Source organism: Antedon bifida, chromosome 6, assembly GCF_963402885.1.
Source record: "Antedon bifida chromosome 6, ecAntBifi1.1, whole genome shotgun sequence".
NCBI classification, from domain to species: Eukaryota; Metazoa; Echinodermata; class Crinoidea; order Comatulida; family Antedonidae; genus Antedon; species Antedon bifida.
In genome coordinates this window covers 17,808,917-17,820,917 of record NC_136231.1, presented here as the reverse complement: position 1 = coordinate 17,820,917, position 12,001 = coordinate 17,808,917, and the positions used below count along the sequence as shown (strand labels likewise).

At 33.1% G+C, this 12,001-nt stretch overlaps 1 protein-coding gene across 1 annotated transcript; it reads right to left on the bottom strand.

Moving 5' to 3' along the window:
• Positions 1 to 2,380: 2,380 nt before the first annotated feature.
• Positions 2,381 to 11,897, bottom strand: LOC144844444 (transmembrane 9 superfamily member 3-like). The gene is made up of 11 exons (XM_078701360.1): positions 11,709 to 11,897; positions 10,612 to 10,807; positions 10,180 to 10,302; positions 8,778 to 9,016; positions 8,195 to 8,326; positions 7,670 to 7,836; positions 7,019 to 7,113; positions 6,352 to 6,482; positions 5,705 to 5,913; positions 5,125 to 5,355; positions 2,381 to 4,383 (listed from the first exon to the last, which is right to left on the bottom strand). Exons 1-11 carry the CDS (start codon positions 11,787 to 11,789, stop codon positions 4,239 to 4,241), a joined length of 1,749 nt encoding a protein of 582 aa, XP_078557486.1. The 5' UTR covers positions 11,790 to 11,897; the 3' UTR covers positions 2,381 to 4,238.
• Between the last annotated feature and the right edge of the window lie 104 nt (positions 11,898 to 12,001).

The following is a 12,001-nucleotide window of genomic DNA, read 5'->3' as shown; positions in this document are numbered from 1 at the left end:
ATCTTGCGTACAATGTATGTAAAGCTTGGTTCCCACTAGAGACGCAACGCAAGGACGTAGACGCAACGCAAGCGAGTTGACCAATGACAAGCGACTGTTCGTAGCACCTCTAGTGGGAACCACGCTCACAGCTTAGTTCCCACTAGTTTACGTCCTTGCGTTGCGTCCAAGTGGGTTTAGAAATAATCAGATGAGCACTCTTTTCACCGAAAGTACAGTAGGTTTTTTTTTTAAACTACGTAATATCAGTGATTTTACCATTTTTAAGCGATGGGTTATTCGAATAGTCGCGTGTGATTGGTCAACTCGCTTGCGTTGCGTCTACGTCCGAAGCGCGTACAATTTTCGAATAACATTGGTTGTACATTAAACTATACGTAATATCAGTTTCGCTTGCTTGATACATGCATTTTATTTTCATGTTTATCCTATTTAGAGGATGTCCATTTATTTCTTCGAAATTAGCCGTGTTATGTAAAGTGAAATAACTGATAGAAGAGGAATCACACATTGTTAATAAACTTATTATCTAAATGATAAACATCATGTCAGAAGTATAGCACGCATAAATCACTCAAGACTGATTCCTTTTAACTCTATACTGTAGATCTCCAATACCATTAACATTGCAGGTAACATAATAACCATGGAGGTAATAAATATATTCGAGTAATTAATGAATATAAGACCTATTTCGGGTATACATATCCTAAACCATGGAAGACTATATGAATAACAAATATTCTGGGCAAATGACTTTTTACGACTATTGACGACGATTAAAAAATTATCGTCAATATTAATAGCATCGTTTATGTTCTTCATTTCATTCATTTCAACAAAAGAAAAAGAAGGAATAATAGTTCTTGTCTTTGACGTGCTATTTTGGCATTGTACCTATGTTGAGGTTGAGGATAATGTCTCCATGTGAACTGACATTAAAATTCACGTAGCCTATATTAAAGGAAAGTGATGATCACTTTCACATTCAGATTAATCCATTAATTGACTTTGATCAATGTGTACGAATATTGATTAATTGTCGCAGTGTTCGTTTTTATTAACCGACAACATTCGAGGTGGTTCACACAGAAATGTGTAGTTATCCGTTCGTTATATACGCGCATTATCCTCTGCATTATCTATACCAGTTGTACCGTATGTTCTAACAAATATGTAAAGCTCTGTCTACACTATCAAACTTTTTGTGACAAAAAATGTGATGTGCCCATATATGGACATGATGATGTCATATCACTATCCTATTTAGACATTTCACTACCATTTGGACACTTCAAACTTGTTTTTGTCAAACTAGTGTTATAGTGTAGACAGAGGTTAATATAAGTGGAGCTACATAGTAACACACTGTGTTCAGACGACCTTTCAGACGAACTAGAGTGCACAGAACGGATGATAACTGGCCGATATAACTCCGATAGATAAATCCAATGTAGGCCTAACATTACCACACATGTTTGAATGCAGGAAAAATTAAACCGATTGAAGCACGCCATCAATAGAGAAAACAGCGTATCAATCATAATGATTTTAATCAGATTTGTTACATATTGTACTGTAACTTATATTGATTTTTTGATATTTGATTTTTAAAATTATCACACATGTCCAATTCAATTTTAAACGTGTTGTTTATTCAATGAATCTACAAAGAACAAAATGTAACAAAACAGCAATAAAATAAAAGGTGCATCTCTTTAAAATTAGTATTAACAGAATAATACACTGTTTTTGCTTCAACATAAAATATTTAATTATATTATAATAGTTACCATGTGGTTAAGGTTACACCGACCGTAAGTTCAAATAAACATAATATAGTACAGTAGTATTGTTGTAGAAATATTTATATTTAAATAAATATCTCGGAAGTGTCCCAACTATATCCATTGCATTTTCAAAACAGAATATACTGTTTTTGTCTCAACATAAAATATGCCTTTTTGTAATTCAATTTACAATTACAGCATATTATAATAATTAGCATGTGGTTAAGGTTACACCGACCGTAAGTTCATATCAGTATTGTTGTAGAAATACAATTAAATAAATATCTCGGAAGCGTCACATCCATTGCATTTTCAAAACAAATGTTATAACTCTAAATGTAATAGTTAAAATGATTACAATAATACATAATACAAATAATGTGCAGAGCTATTTATCAGCTATAAAATATACAGTACAAATGACGAAGACACGTAGGCCTAATATTCAAAGCATTTAAACACGAATTGCGCCAGTGTCGGGATTTGAATATCTCTCGACGTTATGTTTTGTCTAGCAAACGTATCGTAGTAATCTTTTGCAAATAAAAACCCACGTCTGTAATATAAACAAAACTTGTACAACTAAAAAATTGATCGACGTAATCGTAAACATAGCGTATTTATTTAACTACAACTCTTTGATACAATAATCATCATTTAATTATTATATTATACAAAATATGAGGCCAACAATATTGAAGTATATTAACTACTTTAATGGCATCTCGTGTTCATATTTGAATGTTGCAATACTAATAAATTAATAAATATTGTCATGTATTCAATCAATCCATATTAATTTATTGAAAAACGAATAAGCTCCAATTATACCAAGGCAATCTAGATTGCTTTGATTATACTATTCTAAAATATAATAAAATCAACCTGGGTTAATCGGATTTTTCACAAACACATATATAAACAAAAATAGATTTAAATTTGCTGTGAAACCAGGGATTGAAACGATGTGTCCTACACCACCACCTGTCAATCAATCAATCAATCAATCAATCAATCAATCAATCAATCAATCGAACCAGCAAATAAATCAACCCACCAGTTACTACTCAATAGCATAAATGATACAAAACATTACTTTTAAAAAAATGGTAAAACGATGGGAGGGTAATTATTAATCACTATTTTTTCATTAAAGAACTCAGACAGGATAGGGAAGGTATACTAGTAGTAGCTTCCACCAAAATGTTTAAAAACAAAATTTGAAATTCAAAATAAAGTGCATTATCGTGTATGTTAAACTAAAGCTCTGTCTACACCATCATAATTTATGCAACAAAAAAATTGGATGTGTCTATGGACAACATGATGTCATATCACTAACATATTTAAGCATATCACTACCATATTTATGCACATCATACTTTTTTGCCAAACTAGTTTGATAGTGTAGACAGAGCATTAGACTTATGCCATGTTGGCTAATGGTAGGCCTCGGTTCCAAATTAAGAAGGAACAACGGCCAACCTGGGCATACACTAAAACAGCATTTCTTATTTATACACAGTATTTATTTTTTACTTAATAAAACTTTTGACAATACAGTGCAACATTCACATCTTTAACTTGATAAAACGCGAAACATCTTAAACTAAACAATTTTGAAAATAATCTATCTATATAATGAAAACAAATAACACTCTTCATACACACGGCATGGTTGCTTACTATTGCCTTGCCAAATTATTTGAAATTTGCAAAAATAAATAAATAAATGGGCAAAATGTATGATAAATATGACAAAAGATTTTACAGGTTAAGAAATTAATATTTATAGATGGAATATCTTATTTACAGAAGTCATGTTTTTCTAATAATTTTATTCCTAGTCGTACAATATGTATTTGTATATTTGTTGGTATTACTGACGTCAAAGATGCTTTACAGCGATGTATCTATACAGTACTAACACCACAGCCATATTTATATCAAAGTTAGTATGTACACTTAAGCGGGTAGCGCATGGAGGAAGAGAAGTAACATAACACTGATAGCAAACAAATTATGATTGTCAAACACAGCACCAAGCTGGCTTCATAGCTCAATTACACTATTTCTTTAATGTCAATATTCATATAACATATTATACAAATTGCTATTTCATTGACAATTTTGAAATAAATGTTCTAAAATATGAAGGCAACCAGGTAGTGGCTTCATAGCCCTGTATGTAGTTCACTTTGTATGGGAATGGTAATGGTAATCTTCAGGATTTAGATAAAATCCAAGTATAGAATTGTTTTAAATTCGAAATCATCAAGAATAATCAACTTTTCATAGGAAATTCTAACATGTGTAACTACATAGGTATTAATAACATTTTAAAATTATTTGCAAAGCATGTTTGTGATATTGATGTTAGCAAAGAATTCCTTACACACTTTTTTTTCAATAGTAGTTCAAGATCATCTATTCTATTCCGCTTTATGTTCAGTCTATCTTGACAGTAGAGTAGATTTTTCTTACAAAAGTATTTGTTCCAAGATAACCAAATGTTCCGCACATGATACCGAGGCCTATACTAAATATAGCCATGTAGCCAAAGTAGAACATTGTTTGAAATAGGCCGTACATTCTGAAAAAAGAAAAATAATTGTGATTACTTTCATCATTAATAACAAATATTATATATTACAGGATCAACAAAATATTTTTATCTTCACTCAGGAGCCTATTTTCAGTACTGTATATACAAATTGTAAATCAAAGACGAATTGTGTGAGTCACATATGTATCACATGTGACATCAGTATCATAGCAAAAATGTTACATGTGATGCTATTTTTAATCTAACACGATCAATTATTCCATGATACAGAATTCAGATGTGATTCACATGTGATGCTGTATCACACAAGTTGTCTACGATACAAGACAAATAAAATGTTGCAGTAGTTTAACATTGCAACTCAAAATCTAATTTAATAATTAATTTATAATAATTTGTGTTACAATGACTAGTTTTTAATGGAATTAGTAATTGGTTATTTCTTTTGTCAGAAATTTTAATTTAATTTAAATGCTGTAGATATTCATCCAACACAATGAAACACTACAAGACACTTAAAAATAGCCTTCAAACTAACAATATTGTAATGCACTATGAAACCCAAAATAAACAGAGTAATCCAAATTTACTTATAGTTAGGTATAAATTCATGGTAATGAAATTCTTCTAGTTTATTAAAAAAGCTGGGATTAATTCAAGACTAAAACAAAGACTTAACATAATTCCTTTTACACACCACAATGTTGAAGTCCGACATAAATTAGTTAAGGCTTTACATATCATTTAGACAAATAAAGAGTTACTTACTTTGTTTTGAAGAAAAAATAGTAGAAAGAATAAATATATACATAGAGTGCAGTAGAGGCTGCTGCCAAGAAACTTGTCCACTGCCATCTATAGTCCTCAGCATTTAGGAGGAAATAAGTGCAAACAATTGTAACACAAACAGTAACCACAATGAGGATGATAAATACAAGCAGCATAAATCCAAACACATAGTATATCTTGTAGGCCCAGAATGATGTAAAAATAAAATACCTACAAATAAAATTAAAAGTATTTAAACTTGTGAGCGTGTTCACCATTCGCACTGAAGTGAAATACAGTAATTTAGCGTAAGAGTATTCACCGATAATACCTCTTTCATATCTTCGAAGTTCACATACACCAGTTTGTGTAAATTCTGGAGTTTTAGGAGGTGGTGTCAAAGGGGTATTAGATAAGAGATTTTTTCCCTTTAATATCCAACTTATGTATGAATGGTAAATACAAAATTGAAATTTATTTACTAGCATTAAAATCCCACCCTAAAACTGGACATGATGTTCAAGAGGGTGGGCTTATACCTGCGAGAATATGATATATTAAACCCTTTATATCTACTTACATTTCAATGAAAATGGACCCGAAAGGCAGCACACCACCCAACATGATGATGACAAACGGCTCCATAAACCACTTCTTCTCAGGAAGTGGCCTAGGTACAGCGTTGACACGACATGGATGATTTGGCTGTCCAGCAATTGCACGCCCAACAATGGTTCCGACCAGGGTCAGAGGCAAGATGACAAACAGGCAAATGCATGCTACAGCAATCTAACCACAGAAAGAAAATAATGTTAATATGGAGGGAAAAAACACAACAAAAATATTAACTATCAGCATTTTTTTTTGTGGAATTTAGTAGTTGTTTGTTTAAAGGGTCATTATAATTTAAAAGTGCAAGGTAAAAATAATAGAAAGAGAACAGAAAACGCATATTTTCATACACAAACAGTGCATGTATACAAGTGAAATATCTCAACTCATTCGCATCAAGAGTTGTACAAAGATAGGATTTGTGGCCATTTAAAAATCCCAGCTGTACTAGTTCCCACAGTCCTTGCTGTTAACATGGGATAAGAGACAGCTTTCTATTAATACTATCTTTAATTATTATATTAATTAATTACTATACATGGTATAATAATTCTCATTTTCCATCACAACGTATAATTGTGATATGGTTGTAAAATTTAATGAGGATTATCTTACCATTGTTCCAAAAGGAATTGCCCTTGATGCATGATAATAAATAGCTATAAAATTGATGAAAAATGCATTGCCACAAACAAGTGTTGGTAGAAGGAATGCAGACAGTACCATCTGTTTGATCCAGATTTTACCTGATAATAAACAAAAAACAAGGGCAGGTAATTAAAAATTGGCACACCATAACAAGAATTGATTTAGAATGTCCAGTGGCTGTATTCCCCATTCACACTTGGGCTAAAGCTTTTATGACAAAAAAAATTCCTATATATGGACATGATGTCATGTCACTACCATATTTAAGCATGTCGAACACATTTTTTTTATAGTTGTTTGATAGTGTAGACAGAGCTTTTTCTCTTTTGAGAAATATTCTCACACACAAGCTAACAGCCATTCTAATCTTGATGGTCTAAAAATTTTACTTAAAATCAAACATTCCCAGAGTTTGTATTTCTGGAATTCTTGCGTAAAGACCAATACACTGTAGCTGCCAAACCACTGATTTAACACAGAAGGAGTACTAGGAGTTGATTGACTATTAAAATATAACTTTGTTATTGCTAAAACATTCTAGTGATTTGCCTAAACTTGTAGTAATAACCAAGCTGGTGCACTTTTTGGGGCTTCCCAACTTAAATTACACATGAGTATAGTATGGATGACTAACCTGCCATTCTGGAATAGAGGCTACCTCCAAAATATCCATTCACTGGTGATGTTGCTGCATATACAAATATTGATGTGCCTAATAATGAGCCTCGCCTAAGGAAAAAGAATAGAAATGGATTACAGGTGTTATAAATACATATTTAACAACATTAGGCCTTTCTTTGTATAAGTAAAATATATGAAGTTTTAAGAAAATAATGTTTAATATCTGTCATGTTTGCTGTCTATAGCTATATTTTATGCAGAAAAGGGAGATTTGTTAGGTTAGTACAGACTAAAAACATGATTTATTACATGAATTTAAGTCACTCATACATTTTTTAAACCATTTTAATGAGGGTGATCCATCCAGCAATTGCTGATCATTAGGGAACCCCATAGGTTCACAAGACAAACATATACACAATATTACAGGTCTTTGGGAGTGGAGTTGTAATTTTGTCCTTAGAAACAATCCTGACATGTGATGGGACTTGAACCTAGGAGCCTTGGAGGCACAACTCCACGCCTGCCTGTGGCTGTATTCACCAATCACACTTAAGTGATATATTTCACTTACTAAGTACTTCACTTAAGTCAATAGAGGAAACAACTTTTAAATTGTGTCCCTTGGTGTGAATTTGTGACTATGTCCATATGTTATACTTACTCTTCATATAAATGTCCAGTAATAGCAAACATAATGACTGTAAAGACAACAGCTGAGATGTGATACCCACTGCCAATCAAAGCTGAGAAGAACATTGGATAGGATGCTGGTCTGAACACATCTCCATGAACCTGCTTCCAACCATACTCATCACCAAGATCTCTTTCCTAAAAGAGATGATTTGAAAAAAATGTAATACAAGGATGAAATGAGAATGATTTACAACACTAACTTTGTCAAATTTATCTAGCACACAGACAGACCTCATTATAACCTCCTAATAGTTGAAAGACCTGTCACATAATATATTTTGACACATAAGCTAAAGCTCTGTCTACACTATCAAACTTCATGTGACAAAAAATGTGATGTGCCTAAATATGGACATGATGATATCATATCACTACCATATTTAAGCATATCACTACCATATTTGGCCACATCACACTTCTTTTGTCAAACTAGTTTGATAGTGTAGACAGAGCTTTATCCTTTAAAAAAGCAAAATTAATGAATAATACTAACCATGTCATCAAGATCATCATCCTTGCTGTAACGTGCATAATCTTTACGTAGTGTTCTCATCAAAATCATGGAGACAAGACCGACCAGAAAGATTACCATCATAAAAGAATTGAATATAGAGAACCAATGAATCTGAAATAGAAATAATTCACACAGGATTAGGTAATACAGTAATGCATTTGTTTTTTGTATGACAACAAAGGCTTTGTTTAATTCTCTGTTCTCACTAACTGAAGCACTGTGATGCACACTAAAAAGTGATTTATTTCAAATTTGGTTGATTTCAAGTTTCATTTTTTTTAAAGCCATGGAGATAATTTAATCGTTAAGATCACTAACAAAGGACAACTTTAGGACCCAAGTTTTTCCTCAATTAGGTGTTAGCAGTAGTGTTAAAATATATATATTTCCTATTGTCTGTTTCATGTTAAAGTGTACCCTAATATAGTAATTAATAGGGGTATTCCATAGAAAAGGGCTTTACTGTATGCCTGTACACAACTCGCCAGTAAGCATAATAATGATGATAAAACTAAAAGTAACACTGCCTATTTTCTAAGTTCTTATAAACAAATATTCTTACCCTGTGTTGAAAGAAGTTAGGATCGAGATATTTATCGAAACGCTTGACATAAGGAACATTTGATTTTTTCCACTGTACTTGGTATGTGAAAGGTATTTCTATATTTGGTTCTAGTTTAACTTTGACCTCACTGGTTAAATTAACATCAACAATTTGATCATTGTTGTAACCAATATCAAATTTCTTGTGTGTCCATATGTAGAAATCTTGTCCGCCTTCGTCAATCTCTCCAACAATTCCTATGGGAAGTCAAATTGGTTGATTATTATTGTAATGTTAATATAACTTGAGTACATTTTACAATTTAAAAAACAATAGAAGAACACAAATGAAGAAGACAAAGTATCTCAAAAAAGGGGTTTGCCATGGTGTTAAAACATATATTGCCCTTGGGGAAAGTGCCCCTTAATAGGGTGCCACAAAGAAGGGATTCTACTTCTATAAATTCAAACATGCTATCCACACAGACACTACAAGAGGTTGGAAAGAGAGAGACTACAATTGCTATGCTCACGCTACCCATTCACTACCGTTCACGCAAATTGACAACTCCAATCGCAATTTGCGAGAAAAAAAAATTATATCATTCGCAAAACTTGCGAAAACAATTTTTCCTTAAAAACTCAAACTTCGTCCGCTTAGTTAGGCTTCAAATATTAAGGTTTTATGTAAACCATGACTTCGCCGCCGCCAGCCTATAATAAGTGACAGCGATGTAGCGTTACTTGCCATCAATGACGTTTTTTCCGCGTCACTCGAATAAATTAAAACGAGTTTTCTGTTAGGAGGCTTATTAATTGTACAGGCAAGTAGTTGTAAATCGCAAAATATTTTATGAATAGACATGCGCAGTAATTGTTAATTACGAACAAACAAACAAACTGCGCATGTGTATGGATGAAATATCGCGCAATAACAAACATGCTGCATGGGCATTCCGCCGACGTCGTAGTTCGTTTGTGGTGTGTTACGATGTTTTTCGCGAGTGAATAAGAAGCATATAAAACACAAACGAAAACTATTTATTATTTTATATTGTTTGTGATAAAAAACTTTATCCAGGCAGGTCGCATATGCTGATAATTGATAGAGGCCTGACGGCCGATCATACATGATTCGGCTGTGGCAACAGTTGAATAGGCCTCATATATAGGCTATGGCCGTGGCGACTGGTATCGCGTCAGGCAGGTGAGGCTGCAGTAGATAGGCCTAACATATTTTAATGCGGTCATGTTTTATTTGTATTTTAATCACAAATTTTGAATGAATAAAGATAAAAACAATACAAGACAACAATCTATATTTATTTGATGTATCTACCAAGAAATTTAGCCATTTTCATGGTTTTTAAAATTTGCGAAAGAAAATTTGACCTTAGCGTCAGCGTAGAATTGCAACTTACCCCATATAGGCAGGTCATCTATATACATTTGATACCAGTAATGATTCTTCACAGCATAGATGAATGCTTTTAGTTTATCTTCAGTGATTTTAACTTCGCAATACTTAGTTTGAGGAAAATCAACTGTAAAACATAAAAGTGTGTAACAAATGTATTGTCTATGTCTGAATTCTTGTATGGAATCAATTATACTCGAGTGAAAAATAATAAGATATGAAATGTGTTGATAGATATACACTGTATGTCTAACTGATTTCATCACCAACAATAAACAAGCTTGAACCTAATAATTTGTTAGGCTTATCAAAAACTTAAGCAACTACTGTATCAGTCTGGTTTGTGATGATTATTATGTTGATCAGTTGGTACCAACAAACACCTGTACCTACAAAAGTACAATGCAAGTTAAATATACTGAGGTAGGCTACACACCTTTATAATCAATGTCAAGACCACTGAACTCCAATTCAACACCTTGCAAATTTTCACCTAGTGTTTCATGGTAGTGACTGATGCTCTCTTTAGGCCCTCTACAGAAAGGTAGTGAAAAATAGCCATACGTTTCTTGTCTGTTGTGATATGGACCAACTGTATTCATCCATAATACTACTTCTTCATTATCTTTGTACTGTAAAGAAAAGCATACAATTATAATAACCGACAGTCATGGAACTAGGCCTAATTTAATGCTCTTTAATATTTATTTTCGTTAGGCTAGTGCTAAAACAGTACATGCCATTAGAGAACAGACGTCAACTGCATTGTGATCGGTCCTCACACAAATGTAAACATTGCTAATTGAGGAGATCGGGCCTCCGGCCTTCATAAACCTAAAAAAAAAACATCCCTCTAGGCAAATGATGAGTAAAGATGATGAGTAAAGATGATGAGTAAAGGAAATAAAAAAAAACCTAAAAAAAAAAAAAATTCCCAAGTAGAGAGTCAATCCTTGGGCCATCATAGCCTCGTCACTACACAACGAGGCATCCAGCTCGTCGTCGGTTCAATCGGTTTTACTTGAATGAATAAAGATTTTTATTATTTTTATGAATTTTAACCCACCAATCAGAACGGCATTGACGTCGTTTCTATACTCGACTCGAGGCCTACTAAATAAGGCTTATGATTCTCTTATTACTTGACTCGGCATGATGGCAGGGTCTAGACCCTAGCGGTGGGACTATGCCTAACTAGCCCAGTTGGTACCGCCCTCTTTCCCCATTACCGGCACCAACAAAACCGGTAAGTAATGCCTCTTATATCTAATAGCTAGCCTACTAGTCTCGCCAGTGCTGGTAGAAGGCCTACTGCCCTGCCTAAATTTAATATTATTCAACAATTGAATTGACCATTATTTTTAATGTTATTAATTATATTATTGCACGTCAAGTTGCTATGTACTCTTAAGAAATATGCATTTTAGCATAATTTAGGCCTAGGCCTAGTTAACTTAAGTTTACTAGGCCTAACCCTAGGCCTATCAAATATTCATCGGTCATATTAAATTGAGTGATTTGACAGGTACTTACTTTATGATCATGTTCGTCGGCTGTCGTTGTAAAAATTATAGCTAATAAAATGCAAAAGGTTTTTGGAACATGTGCCCACATTTCTATCCAGTATAGATTTAATAATCCTGGACAGATAACCCGATGTTTTAAGATTATAAAATAGGTTCCTACGTGGATTTCTAATGTTCAATGGCGTCGCCACGTCAATCCTGTATCGCGAAAATTAAAATGCAAGGAAGGGATCGACAAAACAATAACACCGAGGGCGCTATTCGAAAAAAAACCGTCAATCATTATACATGTATGGCGTG